The sequence below is a fragment of the Struthio camelus genome, chromosome 5, assembly GCF_040807025.1.
Source record: "Struthio camelus isolate bStrCam1 chromosome 5, bStrCam1.hap1, whole genome shotgun sequence".
Taxonomy (NCBI): domain Eukaryota; kingdom Metazoa; phylum Chordata; class Aves; order Struthioniformes; family Struthionidae; genus Struthio; species Struthio camelus.
The window spans coordinates 26,624,823-26,643,371 of NC_090946.1; the positions used below are offsets into that span (position 1 = coordinate 26,624,823).

At 37.8% G+C, this 18,549-nt stretch overlaps 1 protein-coding gene across 6 annotated transcripts in view; it reads right to left on the minus strand.

The window, feature by feature from the left end:
- Window positions 1-18,549, minus strand: part of KIAA1549L (KIAA1549 like) — a 131,877-nt gene that overhangs the window by 37,633 nt on the left and 75,695 nt on the right. For 5 of the 6 annotated variants that reach the window (XR_011141400.1, XR_011141401.1, XR_011141402.1 and 2 more), the window contains exons 10-13: window positions 18,178-18,349; window positions 15,948-16,111; window positions 9,852-10,042; window positions 6,969-7,096 (exon numbers count right to left, since the gene is read on the minus strand). Coding sequence is in view for 3 of the 6 variants with exons in the window: in XM_068945209.1 (XP_068801310.1) it covers window positions 6,969-7,096; window positions 9,852-10,042; window positions 15,948-16,111; window positions 18,178-18,349 (655 nt within the window). In the remaining 3 variants the exon portion in view is untranslated. The remainder of the gene's footprint in view (window positions 1-6,968; window positions 7,097-9,851; window positions 10,043-15,947; window positions 16,112-18,177; window positions 18,350-18,549) is intronic. The other variant, XM_068945207.1, reaches the window with a different exon arrangement.

The window sequence follows — 18,549 nt, forward strand, 5'->3', positions numbered from 1 at the left end:
TGCACAGAATTCCTCTGGTCATAAGGCTCATTAAATTAAAAAAAAAATTAAAGAGAATCAGTAATCCAAGAGGACAGCTACTTTTGCTGTGGTTAACTAACACAGAAGGATACACTCACTATCATTTTTGTGAGCACATCACCTGTATCTAGTGTAATGCTAATTACATGGATGTAATAGCCAAGTAAGAATAAACTTCCAGTTTCTAGTCCACCTTAGGTCACCATTTGTTCATTAAATGGCATTTACAATATAAAAGTAGTTTTTTCCATTGCCCTTTTTTCACTGATGAATGATAAAAGTGATCTGCTACAGTGCTACAGTTTATACTGGCAGTGAACCATATGCAAGTACTGTGGGAATTTTAATATTTGCTCCCATCTGTCTCTTTCCTAGAGAAGTCACAAAAAGGGGTTACAACATGCTGGAACTCCCCTCACCACAACAACCTCTCAACTTTAACAACCCAACCAAAGGGAGCTCACAGAGAACTAGGAGTCCTTGAGTATTGTTTCTGCTGTATGTTCCTGCCACATAAGTCAGTAAATCTATCTGAATGTCTCAGCAGAGCAAGTGATTGTGAATTATAGGAAACTTTAGAAAAGTGTCCAGATGTTCTTTATAGATACTCCCAATAAACGTACCTGTTGATTATAATTAGCAATAGATATTTAAAGTAACGCTTTCAATTTTTGTAAGAGATGAATTCCAACATTTTTCGGCTTCCTTGTTCCTCCACTCTTGCTTGCCCTGTGTGCATGCACATCTAAGCAAAACTTAAAAATTTCAGTGGGGGAGAGGGGGAAGGGCAAAAATCACCTACTTAGCAGTAATTTTCCTTCTCTGAAACATCTTGTGTTAGGTATCTCATGCCACATGATCCACTGAGATTGAACTACTACTTCTAATCTTCCTATGACTGTGGTATATGCAGACATATCCAAACCAATCATTTACTGAGTGTCAGTCATAAGGAAGATCACTACGGCACTGGGTTACGGAAGACCAGGACCACCGCTGAAGGTTTACCTCCACCTCATTGCAACTATTAGTATACAAGATAAGACAGGCTAAAGCTGCTTAAGGGATGCTACAATCTCCAATTTCTGTGTGGACCTACGCTATTTTCATAACACCAGCAGGTGGTGCTAACCATTCACATCACCCATTTTCCAGCCAACAGAAAAGATGCTAAGAAACTGCAGTTCGGAACATACAAGAAAAAATGGCCATGTGGAATATCTATTTACTAACTCATACAAAAAAATAAAAACTATACTTTTGTCAATCTCAGATCCAAATGTGAAAGACCCACAAGACTTCTATTTCGTTTCTCCTTCACTCCATCTTGTCTTTTCTCTCCCCTCCTCCATCCCGCAAATTGGAATATGTTGAAAAGGAGACAAGAAAGATTGAAATACTTATCTGCAAAAAAAGAGTAAGGAAATCTAAAATATCTAGAAAATAGCTCTCATGCTGTGCAAGTTCTTCTACTGTGCTTGTGAATACAGCAACTACGGCCCCAGTCACACATTCCGGACAACTCAGATTTGCTGTTTGTTCTCTCATCCTCTCTCCTAGGGGAGAGGTGCGTGCAGTGCTTGCTTTTGTAAGAGCGTGAAGGGGCTCAGAAGAGTTCACTGAAGTTCGCAGAACAGATTATAACACCTGGCTGCCTCTTGCAAATCAAAAACAAGTGGAGAAAGCAGTGAAAAAATGGCATTGGTTACATCCAAAGAAACCAAAGGTTCACTGTCACTAGCAGGATGCTAGCAGGGTCAAAGCACTCCGTATTTGAAAAAACAAAGGCCAGTGAAAGGAACAGAAAAAGCATTGGGGAAATGTTAGGCTATGTCACACAAGTTGAAGCCTATGTGTAGAAGGGACTCAATACCTAAAACCCTCCAGGAGGCTCAAAGGAAAGAGTAACTGGTGCCAATATAAGGGATTTCAGCTGAACAAGTGGGTTTTGTTAATTCATTTTTAACTTTTTTGTATGGTCAGATGTCAGGAAACGCCCCCGGAAAAGCCTGGGAACTTACTAGGAGAGGATAAAGAGTTAGACAGAGATACCAACACAGGCTGGCTAACAACCTTTCTGGGGCAAACTAAGCAACAATACTTCACAAAGAGGGAACGAAGGACGAAAAGAATAGACTTCTCCCTCTATACCATAGACCCTTCTTAGTACTCTCATTTGTCAGCCTTTTGGAGACACAGACATCAGGAAAGGGAATCATCTCACTTAAAATCCATGCATAGGCTCTGATGTCTAGGCTCTTTCCATACTGAAAAGAAAAAATGAGTACCTCCAGAGCAGATACATTTATCCCCATTTGCTATCTCCCTTGGGAGTAACTAGAAAGCCTACCTGGTTAGATTAGACAGACAACTTTAAAAGACCAAAATCTGGCAAGATGAAACCCATTCTATCCTAACCTATAGTTCACGCTAGCTAACATAGAAAGGCAGATGAAGAACCCTGGATTTTTTCTGGAATATGGCAGATTCTTGAGTTAATTCTGTATAAAAGCAGGCTGCTACATTGCTGCTACTAGATTCAATCACTGTTGGCATGTTTCATTTTAATTTGGAGCATGGAGTCACTACAGACAACCGTTCAGAAATCCTGAAAAGCTCACTCTGATGCTGAACTGCCACACCAGACAGTTTAAAAATTGGTAGGCCACACGTCTGTATCATAGCTTAGTTGAGTTACAAGCAAAAATCTCTCTGATTTCACTTAAGCCAATAACACAGTCAAGTTTTTCTCCCCAGTATGTTGTTCCTGCAGATGCTTGATTTTCAGAGATCCTCTTTCCAACCAGAGGAACTACAAAGAATAGAAGGAAAAAAAGAATTAAAATTTTATATGACAGCGTATGCCTACACAGAGAGAAAAGATAGTCTTAGAGAAACCTTCTTATATTTTAAACAGGAATGGAGCCATTGACTGAACTACTTCTGAAAAGTTGCATCTATTTTTAAAGACAACATCTGAACGTTTGGAAGACGAGAAGTGTTCCAGTCAGGGTTCCTAGAAGAAAGAAAGAAAGGCTTCTTACACAAGTGAATTGGACTCTTTCAGCATGCAACTTGTGAATATTCATGAATGATTTGTGTCCTTTCATGCTGATGAGATTCTAGTACAAAATTGGACATAACTATATGAGTTAATCAGCCCAAAACCTATGGAGTCAGGCTTTTAAAGCCACTCAAACTCTTCTGTAACAGTTCTCAGAAAGCACTCCTAAAGAAATAGTCACTCATGGAAATCTTTTTGGTTTATATAAAGGTGTTTTCACTTTTGTATCTATGACTAGACTTTTCTCTAGATTCACACAGGTAATGAAAACCAAACGTTATATGCTGTCATATGCTACACTAAGATCTACTGGCAACCTAGTTTTCTATGTTGTTAACTGCCATTTCTGTTTTTATTGTTTTTCCCAAAACAAGCAATCGGAGCCTCCCAAAGATGCTAATGTGACGGTTGCGAGATCAAGCACCTGGACTGTGGAAAAAAACCTAGACTACTTTCACTGGCTTCATTTTGTGAGGAGCTGGTGAGAGTTAAGATTTTAATGCAGGCTACTATAGCTCTTTGAGTATTCACTGGTTCAGCTATTTGCTTCTCCATGAATGGTGTTAGTCCCTGATGAAACAGCAGAGGAAACTGCTAGTTTCCCACTGCTCTCCTCCACATTTGCCTGCAAATCTTGCTTGGCAATTACCAGTGCCTCTGCTGGCTGCTTCACTCATTACACAGTCCTCTAACATGCATCTAGGTACTTTTAAGAAAAGATTTAATTAATTAATTTATTTATTTATAAAAGAGTCCAAAGTAAATGTAAGCACAACTAGTCAATTTTAAACAGGAAACTTCCTATTAACACATGAATAGCTGTTTTGCAAAGAAAATAAAAGGAAAAATACAATTATCTTACCAAAGATTATCAGTATTATAATACAAATAGAGATTTTAGTTTTGTTTTCTTCAGAAATAAGGCACAGCTAAAGAATTTTCCTGATCCTCCGAAATATCAGGTCTTCAGTCAAGCCTACAGTGCTTTCATACTACTACTTTCAGGGCTGACACACTCCATTTGGAGTCCATTTTGATAAAAACCATACAAAGTTTGTCTATTGAGTTAAGATCCAGTGCTATCATTTTTCTGTGTAACTAAATGTCAGCAAGGAATAGAATCTAAAATTGGTCAGTAACTATGGCAACTAATGAGCCATTCTAGCTTGGAGTCTCCAAATCAAACATGTGACCATCAAGGGATTCATTCCAATTTTAAGATGTTGCTTTTCCGAGAAGAAAATACACCGCTTCTTTTGCTGACATGCATGTCTGTGGTGTCAGCCTACAGTCATGCTGGAGGGCTGGAGCAGTTTCAGACAAATAACTAAGAGAAAAACAGCATCTTAAACCGGAAGGACAAACGGCCAACATATTGATTGATGCTACTCACTCAGGATAATGATAAAGTATTGGGAAAAAAAAAATCAGAGGTGACAACAGTGTTTGAAACTGCAGCACTGAGGAACAAGACGTAAGCTCAATGATAAAACTTATAGGTACCTTGATTTTTGTTTTTTTAATTTCAACTTTAGCTTTTAAACTTATAAGCTTTTAGGATCATGTAACTCAGAAGAATCACTTTAGGGTACACTCATGTTCCCATGATAAGGTTAAGTCAAAAACGCACGCGTACAAGAATAAACATAAGGACAGCTCTAAAATTCTGGTAGGTGGGAAGCCCAATTTATTTCCCATGACAGTGGCTCCCTTCTTAGAAGTAGTCCTAAAAAGGTTCTGCCAGGAATCTCTCTTAAACACATCTTACAAAGACATGCTTACATGTCAATCTCCATCTCTTTACCAGGAGACAGGTATTACTTTACTTCCTATTTGTTCCTGGAAACTACCATGTGTCTCTTTGTAGACCCACGGAAGTGGAGTGAAGGAAGCTCCTCTTGAAGTAGCTGAAGTCTACTAGAAGGAAGGCTCTGCAGAAAAGGTGTTTCATACACGGGTCCCTTCACAGTCTGAATAATCAAACAGCAACATCCTATCTTTTACATATTTTGTATATATGCTGTACTATTACTTTTTTTTAAACGGGTAAATTCTGTTCTTCTTTCTGCCATAAGAGCTCAGGATCTTGATATTGGCCAGTAGTAGGAACAAATGAGAAGAATCCATAGCATGAAAGGAGTATATTGGAGACATTTTCCTTATGGCACTAGAACTAGAAATCATTTAGCTTCTTTGCTGCTCCTAAAAAGGAGCACCTTGGCCAATTTTTTTTTTAAATAACATTGCTATTCAAGCTTTCAGCAGAAGAAAAAAGAAAAGGTCAAATAAATGAGTAAAGCCCAGATTAGAAGAGAGGATGTTAGGCATTAGTCAAATTTTTAGCAAGAAATTGGAAGTTACTACCAATTTTCTTTGAAGATTTAAAACCTATACATTAAAAAAAGAAAAAAATACCTTCACTAAAATATTGTGCCTACATGTGTAAAGATTTCCTCAAAGTTCTTTTGAATATTGGCTTTCTTGAGTAGGAAAAAATAACATAGCATAAAAATACAAGTTTTAACACTGGAACCATAATTGTCTTTACCTTCTAAATGAGACATATTTGAAACTGTGAAAAAATAATTCTAACTCTTAAAAATTAGAGCAATGAAAGATTTTTATCCTGATTATGAAAGAAAAAGTCCTCACTGAGAAAGATCAAACAGAAATTCACATCTTTGTCTGAAGAAAACAGTAGAGGTAATAAACACATAACAGAAGGAAACGAGCAACTTTTTTGCGTGCATTTGTAAATGAGCGTAAGTCTGATTTAAAAACACAACACTGCAGTAAATCTGTGGAAAGAACAGAGGGCTTTAAAAAACACAGTATGATTTTGCTGTACAGAACAAAGTCTGTCTACAGCACTACGTACCTGTCTCCACATGGTACCCGATTTTTGTTAAAGCAGTCAGGCCTTTGCATGACACTTTAGTATTAGATATAATGATCACCAAGAGACGACATGATGTTATACCAAGACTGCCATCAGAATGCTCCACAGAGGTTACACAGGTGATTTATTGGAGAAAGAGGAAGAGACCTACACTAAGATTTTCTACTTATCTGAATCTTCCCTTACAAACTATAGTATTTTTAACAAAGAATTAAAGACTTTTGTTTATAACAGAATCTGATGAGGCCACATACAGCTTAATTCCCTTTAAACAGAAACAGAAATAGCCTTCTGGTTCAATCAGAGTGTTTCCTATTTGTAAGGAAAATCTGGCCAAGGAAGCAAAGTTCTAACTCAGGAGAAATAAGCAGAGAGACAGACAACAGAAAAGCAACAAAGAAAGAGAAGAAAATTGCTCTCTCATCAGATGTTCCTGAACATCCCAAGTCACAAGGTCACCATCACCAACAAAGGATTTCTAAGCAATATTCAGCGCAACATCCTATGTGCAGCAGGAAAAGCTATCAGTAGCAGCATTAGTAATAAAAGGCATGAGAAGGAGGATAAGAGAGGAAAGTTAAAGCTCTATAAATCTCACACCTTTTCAAATCATTTTTTACCTAATTAAGTCATCCTCATCAGATCTGGGCCAGCTCAGCAACAGCAGTAATGGAAATTAATATCCTAGGGCTCTATACAGAAAAAAACGTAAACCCAGTCCACCCACTAAGCAGCATCATGTCTTCATTACTTTACAGCTTTTAAAAAAAAAAAAAAAATTGCTAAGGCCCACACACAAAGAGTAAACATCATACTGTGAGACTGAGGAATAGTTATACCAGTAGAGGGAAAAGGCAGCTATGAATAAGAAATGCCTGAAAGACTGTTAAAGGCATAGGAAGATGATTTCAACATAGCTAGTGCCTGTCTGGGTACCGCTATAAGAGAGATTGCAAGCAGCTTTCATCAGGAAACACTTCTCACCATTTCTTTTTCTTCCTTCATCTTTTGTCACTTTTTGCTGTGCCATTACTTTCTGCGGGGAGCTTCGGCCTGAGCTAGGCTTTCCCGATTCAGTGGTGATGACGGAGCCGTTCTGGCTAGGCGACCTGCTGCAAGTAACCATGGCAACAAGAGAGACAGTAAGTTCTTCTCTATAAACCTCATTTCAAGGTTATTTCACTTGCACCGTTTGCATCACTGAGTTTTCAAGTCTGATTTTACACCAAAAGGAGACAAAAAATAAACTGCACAACAGAAACACAGTAAAAGCAGGAATAGAGCGACAGTAGGCAAACATTTCTTTTCAAATGGTTCAGAGCTGATAGGCATCTTGGTGACATTGAAACCACTTGCTTCTCCTATACAACCCCCACAACAGAAGCATTGCAAAGGGTGAAAAAAAATTTAATTCGGTGTCATTTATACAGCTAAAATAAAGCAGACCTTTGGTTTTTTAAATAGGGCTACACTAATTTCAAGTGTTTTCCTCAATTGTTTAGCTTGCATTTACACTCAACTATTTTGTCAGCCATAATGCAAAATTCGCTACATACACACGCTCATTGTGATAGAAAAACCTCCTTTTTTCCTCTTTGCGTATAACACAGTTTAGCCAGTGCCATTATTTGCTGAAACGCCTAAGAAAATACTTTTTTTACTCAGCCACTGTCCATCCAGTTTGTTGCACGGAAACTGATCCCTCCCCAAGGTGGGAAGGGAGGTCAGAGCAGAAATGCTGCAAGTGCTCAGGCTCAGTGAGGCATCCTCCCTAGGAAGGGCAAGAACAAGCAGCATAACTAGGCTGCTTTGGGAGAAAGCTCTCAGAAGTCCATTCCTTTTTTGGAAGGTAGGTTATTCTATCCTAGTGTACAAGCTGGGAAAAGCAGGCCAAAGTAGAAAATATTAAATTTTGTGCTACTCCACATCAAGACATCGTACCACATTGTTCCTAGACATGAAACTGGTCACAACAGGACTGAAAAAAACTGACATGATCTGTATAGTTATGCATGCACCTATCTGAAATTACTCATTCTGAAGTGTCACGGTCAATGAAAGGATCATGTAAAAAAAAAAAAACAAACTAATTCTGAGAAAAAAATATATTTAGTCACAACTACTTTCAGAAGTATTCATTTACAGAAAGAAATCGAATCAACTTCTATTGCTGTCACAACTGGCTTTATATTCAGAAAATGGTACTACAGCAAAATTACTGTAACAATCCTCCTGTAAATTATCGCCCATACTATTGCTAGCCTGAAACATTTGAAGTACTTCCAGTTAAGACTGTCTTGTCTGAACATTTACTGTGGTCAGAACAGGGAGGGACAACTGAGGGAGAGCGATTTTTACAGACTTTCTTTTGAAAACACACTGGGTGTATGTATAAATACACACACACATACATACATACATATATACAATTTGACACAGGCTCTTTCAAACTACAGGGCCTTAAGAGAACTCAGCATGCTCAGCTTGGCCTATTTTCTGTGAAATTCCATTGAGAATTAATACTCTTGAAAAGCAGCACTCCTCTACAAACCCTTCTATTGCTGCTAATGAGTAATCCCAGGCCAGTAAATAAATTTGTCCACAGACAGATGAACACCTGAAGAAAATCTGCTCCACTTAGGAACAGGGAAAAGAAACAAGTATGGAGAGTTCACAGAATGATTTCTGCTGCCACTAATCTAAATACTCATCTTTTTAAAGTGACCATTGCATCTATTAACTGTGACGTTTCCTTCAGGAATAATATCAGAGGAGATATCCTGATTAGATACCAGCTACTTCATGGCAGTATGATTTAAATTGACCTTTTCAGGCGGCAAAATAGCCTGGATGAAACAGCAAATACGAAAAGGTCATGACATGTCTCTTCATCTTCCCAATCCATCACTTTCTATTCCCCAGCCACACCTCATGGGAATCCCAAAAGAACAAAATTCTGTTTGTTCGCGCTCACTCAAGTAGTCACTCTGAAGCACGAACAATTGTGGGCTTTAAAAGGACCCATTTAGAAACCTTTTGCTCAAAAAGGCACTGCAGAAGCTTCACAGGTTCAACACATTTTATAATGAGAATAATTTTCCTGTGAACTCCTGAATCAAGTTTGTTAATCAACATTTTTTTTTAAGAATGTGCAGATTAAGTACAGGGCAATTTATGCATGCATCCAGAGAAGCGAGTGAAGTGTTTAATCACTTTTGTTAGAGGATTAATAGGCTGATTTACATTTTCTGTGTATATTTACACATGGCTTTGGAAAGGCTTCTAAACATTTTAAAGAACAGCTCCCTCAAAGACCTACCCTGCAGTAACACAGCACCAGCACCTACAGTCGGTGTAAGAGTAATATTCCATTGGTCATTTTATCAGATAATGGAAGATTTCGAAAGGGACAAGTACCCTTTAGTTTATATGGACTATATAACCTAACCCTCATGCTTTGAGGGCATGTGTGATCCTAGAGCGATGCAGGCTGTCAGTGGAGCTATGTCAACGTACAGCGGCTGAAGTCCTGTCTTTCAGCGCATCTCAGAAATGATCTATGCTTATGCTTAGCATCCAATGTTTAGTTCAGACTCATCTCTTGCACAACGCCAGCATGCACATAAGACCCACTTCCAATTGATCTCCTTTATGCACACACAAACTGCAAAGACTTTGCTATATTTTATCCTACATTTTTCAGCAATCTTACACATCCAGTGCAGATCAACATTATGCCAAGAACGTTTGTGGAGGGACCATATGCCACATACACAGCCTGGGTGTCAAAACACTTGTAGTTTTTTCATAAGCAACCAGCAGCATGCACCCCATTCCATCCCTCTGCTGAAATGCCTCATTCCATACCTTTTCCTTGTTTCATTGGATTTGGCAGTTTTAATGGTGCTCCCATCCTGAGTGATTTCTCTCTCCTGGGAGGCAGGAGCATCTCTAACTGGAAGTGGAAGTATCACAGTCTCTTGAGTTACAGGTAAAACCTCATCTTCAGCTCCCTGCTGACCTAAATGTTGTTTGGCATAGTCAAAGCCTTGCACCGGCTGCAAAAAAAGTGGGAGAAAAAAAATTTCCAACATGCACCATATGTTAATACAGAATTTCCATTACTACCTCTTAGCTTCTTTAATCACATAAGCTACAGATAAAAAGCTGTAATAAGAATACTCAGCAATAAAGCAATGGTCTGATGAGATCTCCATTCTACATATTTTAAATATGATTAATTAGTATAAAATTGATCTTGGCTAACCTTTCTTCCTTGCCTTAAAACTCCCAGAAATTCCTTTCAGAGACAACAGAAAATTGAATATAAAAAAAAAAAAAATTATGAAGGAGAAAGATAAGGTCATACAGAGAATGGAAATCTTTCTCTATGAAAAAAACCTTTTGTTTCCATAGAGGATGGGATTAATTTATTCCAAATCAAGACAAAGTAAAAAAGGAACAAACACAAATTTCATGGGAAGAGTTTCCCAGGAAAGGGGGGGGGGTCACTTTTAGAAGAGTGAAATTACATTACTCCTGCTTAGTCAGTTGCCCTCTGGGAAGGTTCCTATCGATTTCCAATGCTTCTCTTGGGGAGTGGCATTAACCCGAGCCCTGCAGCAAGGCTGGTGGAGGCTACGCACCCAGTGCCTCCTACCCCAAAGCCCAGCTGTAGTTCCCCAGCTGCCTCTATAGCGAAAAAGCAAAAATGACAAATGCGTTCTAGGCAACGCAGCCACTAAACAGTGGATACTCCTTATGAAAACATTAAGTCATTTAAGCAAAACTTAACTTTCCAAACTGCCTTTATTGTCCAAAAAAAAAAAAAAAAAAAAAAAAAACACGTAAAGAAATTCCTGACCACCTCTGGAAAAAACACGTAACATAAAAATGTAGAAGAGTTCTTGCTTCGCTAAATCCAATTAATTTCCAAAAACATGAAAGGGATGAAAGGGCGTTCTTCCTGAACTACAGACTATTGACAAAATGCTAAAAATCATCATAAAACACATCAAAACGTGAGCAACGGTGATTTTAACTCTCAGATTCATGCCAGAAAATCATTTCCAGAAACACATCAAAATTAGACACCTAATAATTGAACACTGTCTTTCAGGTTCCTGTCATGTTATTGAATATTTTAGTTCTGGAAAAAATTTAGCCAGATAAAAATTTTGCTGATGCCACAGAAAAAAGATGGGCTCTGAAAAAAAAAAAAAAACTTTCTCTTGTTCTGTCCCTTAAATAAATAAATCTGGGCTATAACTATAAATAGTTACACTTCATAGGCAATCTCAGTCTGAAAAATTTGGGGACGTCTTTTATTTTTTAAAAAACGCGTTCTACATGTGTTTTACATCACATTCCCAGTCTCCTGTTTAAACAGAGGCTGATGATTTCTAATGAGCTGAAGTACTTCAGTATTCATCCGATAAGTCACTCTAATGCATCAAGGAAACGCTAACTGGACTAATGCTGATGTGGAACAGCAGACGTCTCCACATATTACAAGGATGGAACTTTTCACATTTTGGAGAAATGTCAGCTCACCACCACCAGCCCATGGTAAACCCTGCTGATATCTCCCCCAACGGTAGCCTTCTGCTTGCTCTCCATTCTGAGGGCAGCCCCCAATTTAGCTACAAAGGGAGGAAATGAAGAAAGGGGAAGAGAAGCTCTGTGAAGGGCACCTAGGAAGAGCTCTCCTGCATGCCATCCTCGACGCTAATATTTCTAGCCAAAATGTTTTTAAACATTACATCTATATTAATCGTTAGTCAAGATCATCCTAGTTATTCTAGGTGTCAAAACAGAAAAGCTGATTAAAGGCACGTATTTCTCCTTCTATCCCTTAAAAACTGTAGAGTAAGTTACAACATATATTTTCTATCTTATTTAAAAGAATAAAACAAAATAGAAGCAAAATTCCACAAGCATAAGAACATGAGAACTCTCATAGAACTCTACAGAGTCGCAGCTCTGACCTGCCAAAACAACCAAATAAAGCATTTTTTAAAATCTCAGTTCTACTTACCACCATGTCTAGTAATAAAATGCATTAAACGAAGAGCTGAAAAAGCCATCCTCATCAGCAGGCAGGCTGTATTAAATAAAATTTGATCTTGGAACTCTGCTCAGTAAAAGGCCACAGGACCATCTGGTGGCTTTACCACCCTAAAGGAAACTGGCAAGGCTAAACCATGATCAGGCACTGCTAGAAGACACTCCGCTGTAAAGACAGGTGCCCAGTACAACCACAAAACTGAGAAAGACAGAATTGGTGGGATCTAATATTGCTTTTGAAATTATAAATGGATGATTGGACCATTAAATTACATTGCCAGGAAAAGGGCAGAATGAATACAGGGAGTTGTTTCTATGACTTTTTTCCTTGTAACAACGATGAAATAGACATCGATATTAAAAGAAAAGAAAAAAAAGAAAGGATGATCAGTCCCTTTCTCTCTCTATATATACCCATGCACATACAGTTCCTCTGGTCTTTTTTTTTTTTTTTTCCTAGTGTCCTTTATCAAATTGATAGCAGTTGTTTTCTCATGGCATGCTGTATTTGCTTTTGCTGGAGGGACTTAGACTGCAGACCTTATCTCTGTTTACCTGCAAGCTTATTCTCTCATGTTCTAAAGGAAAGGAAAGGTGACAAAAACAGTTTATAGCCTTTTAAAAAGCATGCTGTGAATAAGAAAGCAACAGAGAGAAAAACTAACATCTACCCAAAACCTCAAAGTAAAACAGCATCTCACAGTAAAAACACTGTTGAAAGAACATTAAAATAAATTCCTATCAGAATTTGACCTAGTTGAATTTACACTTCTTTCAATTTTAGAACTGGTGAGTCAGCTGAAAAAACAGTGATAGCGCCTGTTCCCCTCACCATAGCACAGATGTTACTGACTGCTAAATCAATTCAGAATGGCAACAGAACGTAACACAGTTCCTATGAAGGATACTACGTTATTCAGGAGAGGTCATTTTTTAAACTTTATTTATTTAGCCTTCAGTCTCTTTTAACAGAGAAGTCACTCCTACATTACCAGGCACAGGCAGCAATCCTGCTGTTACATCATATTGCTCATCTACAGAACAGTATTTAATGCTAAACATTCCATTACCCCTCTACGCTGTGCTCATGCATCTAATCCCACTGAGAGAGGAGGCTTCCCGCGGTGATGTGGCAGGCAGCTCTCCCCTGCGAAGAACTGCAGTGGCCCTCTGCTCACAGCAGCAACAGGACTGCAGCAACGAACAGGCAGCTCCGCTCTGCTGGTTCCCTTGACACGAGACTTTTGAAGTCACAGCACATAAAATGGCACCACTAAAAACAAAGACAGCTGAAGTCCACAGGTGTGTCCCCCATAATGTTTTCTTTGCCTTTCTATACAGTATATTGGATATTCAAAAGATAGCAGAAAACTACTCTAATAACTCAACAGCAAATCCTGTTTCTTAAACTAAAAATCATTCTGCTGTAACTCCATTTACAGAATAGATTCAGCGTTAATCAAGCAGTTTCAGGCACTTTTCTAAGCAATGAAATATAATATATCCGTTTTAAATGTGATGTAAATATGTCCTCATCAGCTATTTGTATTGCCAAATGCAATGCATGAAATGTAGCAATTACAGTTCAAGTCATTACTGCTATTCCGGATACCACTAATGTTGGAACTAAAAATAAGAATAAAACTGTTCTTTTCAAAATGACCGCACTTCATTAACTTCCCAAAATACATTTCTTGGCATTATTTTAAGTAAAGATACTGAAATCAGGAATGGCAGAACCAGTCCATTCCCATCCTGCTGCAAAATTTATCTTCCAAAGTCTGTAAAGAAGTATATACCTTAAACTAGAGCTGGTTGAACCTTTTTGATGGAACCATCCCTGCAAAACTAAACTGTAACCAATTTAGCTTTCATTTTTAAAATGTATCACATTCTATATAATAAATTAAATAATATTTTATGAATTCTAAAAAATGATCTGAAGGTGCATCTATATTAGCATTTTAGTCTGGATCAGCAGTGCACTTTTCAAGCGAATCTCCAAACTACCTCCACTGATCACACTTTGGTTAACGTAATACAGTGATCCCAGCGCTCATGGCTTTCCTTCCCAATGAAATTAAAAGACAAAATGTGCTCCAGAAGCACACCTACAGAACTCCAGTTGCTAACGGGCATTCAGTCCCTGAAACCAGACTAGTGCAAGTCTGCAGCGAAATATCCTGAAATGAGTACAGAGTGGACGTTAGGATCTCAACATCAATTGTTTTGTTCTACAGATCCAACTTCTACCTGACCACATTGCTTGCCAACATAAACATAGTCCAACTGAACAGGTTTTAGCCTGACCACATATATTATAGACTGATTAAATCTGGTTCTCAGGAAAAGTCAAAATTTGACTTTCCACTTTCTTTTTGGAATGAAAACAACTGTGGCATGCTGAAAGACATTCAAGTTCTTTCTCTGTTGTAGCTTCAATCAGCAGCCGTATCTTAAATTGCATCTTTTTTTCAGGTAAAAAGTACTCGGTAATGATTGCCAGCTCAAAACAATGTACAAATTTAGTCCCACTTAGTCCTCCAGCTGGGACTAAAATGGCATATAAGAACAACTGAGTGGTGCATGGTATTTGCAGTGGTCCCTAGTAGAGGATGATTTGTATTTTAGAGGCTTCAAAGACACGTTATTTAATATCATTGCAGCGGCATTAATTTTTGTTTGTGTTTGTGATAGTGCTTGTTTCACTTTTTCCAATCTAATCTTAATACCACTTTGATAACACAGGATAAATGGATCAGCATACTGGAACTGCAGTGGAATTGCCTTTTTTGTATTATTTTTGATCAATTGATACAAATGTCTGTTTTCAACTGGCAGCAGCTACACCCACCCATCTACTACTAACCTAAGATGAGGAGGAAAGAGCTGTGATAAGAATTATGCCTTCCCTCGACTCTCCCTCCCATCTGTACTTTTCAGTGCAAGCAACAGAACTGAAATCACAAGAATCCTGCTGTTTACAGCAATAAGAAACCAAAGAAAAATTCTACCATTTTAACCCCATGCCAATAGAAGAGAGCAATCCAATCAGAAGGAGGAAGGAACAGTATGATTTACGCATATATGCTTTGTAGGCTAAAAACTCCTAATTTTGGTTTTCCCAGTCTAAGAGCTATTTAATAGCAATATAGCCCATTTATTGAGAAGGCAGATTTTTTCATTACGGAGACAAGTAATATTTTAGAATATTTTTCCGTTAGAGAGAGAGAATCAAATGGAGAGGCATGTGATTTGAAAAAATTCTTATAGTTGATATGGGCTAGTAAGTTTAAAGAAAATATGATTGATTGAGCACAACAATATTCACTAGTGAGTTAGAAAGTTCAAAACATCTAAAAGGGAAAATTTTTCTAAAAAATTCAAAGCATGTTTTTCATGAATTACCAACAGGATGGGATACTTCTCATTAGGACTTGGCCTGGACTACTTCTGAAACACAGAATTTCACCTATTGTCACATGCAGTATGCAGGAGAAGCTCAGGCTATGGAATTATGAATGAGGTCCTAAGGCAGAAATGCTATTGAAAAAAGACATAGGCGTGATATTCCATTTCCTCATTTGCATCTCAACTTCACGAAGGAAGCAAACGTCCTGAATAAAGCATACTTAGGTTTAATGGCCTTACACCACTGCCTAACAGCTATTCTGTGTAATAAATAACAAGCTTTGAAGGAATTTGAGGAGTCCTGAGTAAAACAGAAGGGTAATTACTGTCACAAGAGGTATCAAGGATACAGCAGAACAAACATCCAACCTGTGAGTAACGACCATCTGAATTCCAAATGTTCTTCAAATATATTTAGCAAAGAACCTGTAGAATTAAAACTTCAGAAAACAAATGAATGTCTTGACCTGCAAATCAGTCACTCACTTTAGCTCTCTGAGGCAGATTCATCATGGTATCTGGTTTGAAGTCATTCTTGTTTTTTCTGCACAGAACTGCTGTAATGATGATAATGATAACCGTAACCACAGCAATGGGAGCCAGCACTGCAGCAATGATCCACAGGTTGTTTGGTGGATTTTTCACAACAGCTACAGAAAATTGCAGAACAATATGAGTATTCTTTCTTTTACTGTGTAAGCAAGATGTGTTCCAATTGCTTCCAATACAGCCTTCAACTGCTTCCACGTAACAATTAGTATAAAAGGATCATTTTTAATTCAGCACTATCTTTGAATTTAAGTTAAAAAAAAAAAAAAAAGAAATCTTACACTGCTCAATTCACAAATCCCTTGAGCTCTCTTCTCTCAGTTATCGCCAACTGCAAAAGCAGCCATCAACTCCCAAGCCTTGACATTAGATACCACGTTAGATATCACTTAAATGGCTCTTCTACAGAATAAGCAAAGAAAGGTGCAAGTAATATGTCCTTACTTATCTTTCAAAAGGAAAAAGAGTCTATAATGAGGTAGTACGTGAGTTAAAAGTACATACAGAGTCCATACCTGGTGTCACAGAATTACTAGCTCAGCTAGGGCAAACTGGCCCAACTCTTAGAGACAATGAAGCTGAGCACATTAGCAGTTATTATTGACATCAATGGGAGGATGAGAAAATGCTTCTCTTGTCCTCTAGAAATGCTCTGTCTTAGTTAAGGTCAAAATCAAGTCCATCATTTCTGGAGGAGGGGAAATGACAAGACTGGAAAGAGCTATTTACAGATATATTAAAAATGGCACCAGGAAAAAGGTATGTTTCAGAAATGCAGTGGTGCTAAAACATTTTAGATTCCATTTTATCAGAACAAAGACTCTTATTATGCATCTTCAATTTGTACACACGTAAGAGAATTTCCTGTAACACAAATACAGTTCTCTCACTTTGTTTCTTCCATGAAAAGCAACAGATAATCACATTACAATTCTGTATTTTGTTTTAATGAAATATTTTGTTGAGCTCACCATGCTTTCTCTATTTATTTTCCTAAGCTAGTGGTTGCTGGCATGGGTAGGTAATTGTGAAAATACCAACGTAAAACAGTCTTTCCATTTCCTAGGGGACTACTGCTTTCAAATGTCATTAAGCTTATTAGCTGTCAAAGGCACTTAGCATCTTTTAGGATCAGACTTCCAACGCATACCATCTTGTTCAGCAGCAGTTATGGAAGCTAGCTGAAGGTCTGTTTGAAGCTCGAGTCAATTTTTTTTGTATATTGACAACTTCTTGCAAAGACAGTGTAATTTGCTGGTCCATGTAGGAATAGCACTATTAGGTACATATATTGTACACAGCCTAACAGTAACTGTATGCTTTGTGATTCTCTGAAAAGCCAAGATAAAGTCTAGGTTTAACTAACTGTTTAAGGTTCACTTTTCAATGAACTTGTATAATTTTAAATTATTGACTTTGAACATACAGTTTGGAAGAGAAAGGGCTGTCTTTTCTTGGGGGAAGGAAAGAATTTTATCAGACAAGGTTAATTCTAATTACAGATTGTTGTTGTGTGAACAGCAAATAACTGTTGAAAAAATATTTTTATTATTATCTCTAGAGAATGTAGATGAAAGGATGACCTTATGGCTAATAGGACAGATGCTTAGGAATCCCAGTTTAAAATTTTAACTCAGACACCAATTTCCAGTGTGACCTTGAATAAGTCAAATCCATGGTTCATTTAGAGCAACAGGACTTCAGTGGGTTTTCAAGAAAGCCTTTCATTTTGCTCAGTCTCTCACCTATGAAACAGGAACATCAATATTTTTCTTTGTTATTCATCTGTATGTCTAACCCAACAATAAGCTCCTGAGAGTAGGAGTCTTTTCTTACTGTGTTTGGTGCAGAACTTTTCATTCTGCTGTAAGAGAAAATACAACAAGCAAAAATGAAGTGTGCATAAGATATTCTCTCTTTGTATTCTCCAGGAATATATAAATACTGTGTTCAAAATGAAACAGATTGATTTTTTTCCGTAATAAAGTATAAAGGTAACTGTCTCCTGCATTTCAAATATTACAGTCTGAGAATCTCAGCTACCTAAGATAATCATTTCTCTTTCTGTATGTTTTCTTCTCGTGTGATCAGAGACTCCCACACCTATACTTTTGTTTTCACAGAGGAAGAAAAGACTAAAATAGAAAAATTTTAAAAGGATTCTTACGATCAGCTTGAACTTGAATAACGTAACCTAATGTCAAGGCCATCCGCTGTGAGTCAATGGTACTCAAAATCTTGGCAGCTGCAGTACCCAGTAAAGGTTTCCCATTGTATAAAGTATAGTATGTCAGTTCAGCCGGCTCTTTGGGTCCTGGAATACGCTGGATTTTTACCATCTTTCAGAAAAAAAAAAAAAAAGGAGAGAAAGAGGAGTAAACTGTCTTTGTATTATACCACTGCAGCTGATCAAAACCTGCAAGAAGCTACTTGAAGGCAATACACAAACAGAACTCCGTAAAGTCCATCAGATCCCATATAAGCATAAGCTCCATGCAGATATTCTCATAGGATCTTCTCCTCACTGCCTAGTCCACTA